The sequence below is a fragment of the Perkinsus marinus genome (genome assembly GCF_000006405.1).
Source record: "Perkinsus marinus ATCC 50983 genomic scaffold scf_1104296934442, whole genome shotgun sequence".
Lineage (NCBI taxonomy): Eukaryota > Perkinsozoa > Perkinsida > Perkinsidae > Perkinsus > Perkinsus marinus.
The window spans coordinates 1-1186 of record NW_003214788.1 but is presented as its reverse complement, the minus strand read 5'-3'; the positions used below and the strand labels follow the sequence as shown (position 1 = coordinate 1186).

The 1186-nt window shown below is 53.0% G+C and overlaps 1 protein-coding gene across 1 annotated transcript; it reads right to left on the bottom strand.

The window, feature by feature from the left end:
- Positions 1 to 146: 146 nt before the first annotated feature.
- Pmar_PMAR012743 (ubiquilin 1,2, putative) lies at positions 147 to 920 on the bottom strand (the record flags this gene model as incomplete). The annotated part of the gene is made up of 5 exons (XM_002784859.1): positions 147 to 235; positions 296 to 395; positions 444 to 523; positions 621 to 758; positions 801 to 920. Coding segments are annotated over 5 exons (527 nt in total), but the record flags the coding sequence as incomplete, so codon positions are not given.
- Between the last annotated feature and the right edge of the window lie 266 nt (positions 921 to 1186).

The window sequence follows — 1186 nt, the reverse complement described above, 5'->3', positions numbered from 1 at the left end:
AGATGGAGGCCCAGCCACTCCCCAAGGGTTGCCAAGAGGCCTGTTGTTAGGACCAGCAGCATCCCTATCCTGCTGCATTGCCTGCATCAACTGTGATGCCGATGAAGTCCCAGCATGTGCATCAGCTGAGGACCAACTATCACTACTCAACATACTCCACAAGTACCTCCCGAAGCGGCATTCCACATCGGCTCCTGCACATCCCGATACATCCTCGACAAGGCTGCATACCCACCTAAAGTACACCCATACTGAGCCCACATGCACGCATGCACAAGGTTGGCTGCTGCCCTACCCGGTATGCTGTCCAGATTGGCCATCTGCCGATCGTTGTTACGCATCATCTCCTGCATCATACTCGGGTTACGAGCAGCTTGCATGGTTTGTCGTAAAAACTGGGAAACACCACATACCAAGACCTCAAACGTGCCGTCCCTGCCGACCTCCGGGTCCTCCATCAGAGTCCTCAACTCGGGGTTCTGTTGCATGAGCTGCTGCATCTGGGGATTCATCTCAATAAGACCTGAACCATACCATCATCTCGCCTAATCGCGGCTGACACTTCACAATACTAGGGCAAGCGCTATATCAGGCGGAGCGACGCAGGCATGTGGTATTACTTCTCATGATTTGGGGATTAGACATCATGCTCTCCACCAACGGGTTGTTCATCATCTCTGCTAACGCCTCAGGTGTCATCCCACCCTGTCCCATTCCAGGCATAGAGAAGGGGGCCGACCCACTCTGGCCCCCTGCACCTACACCTGCACCTAGGCCAACACTATGATGCCTAGCCTTACCTAGCCTCAAGGTCGGCTGCTGCTGCTGTTGTACAGGAGCTGCTTGCTGGCCTGCCTTGGGATGTGCAGGAGGCACCAAGTGGCGGACCAAATGCACAGTCAACCCGTCGCTATCCAAACCTGATAGCCGCCGCTAATGTCCAAGGACTACCACAACTATCCCACCCACCTGCGTCCTTCAACGTCTTCTCATCACTTAGTATTTGGCCACGAAATATAAGTCGTTGGGAAACCTTTGGTATTTGTGTTCTCTGCTGAACTACCTGTATGCACCAATAGCAGTGCCACTAAGACTATGGAGACTACATCCTTCAGCTCCTCCACTGTAGCTGAGCTATCAATAGAGATCTCCACAGTCGTACCATCCACCTTTTTCACGGTAATAT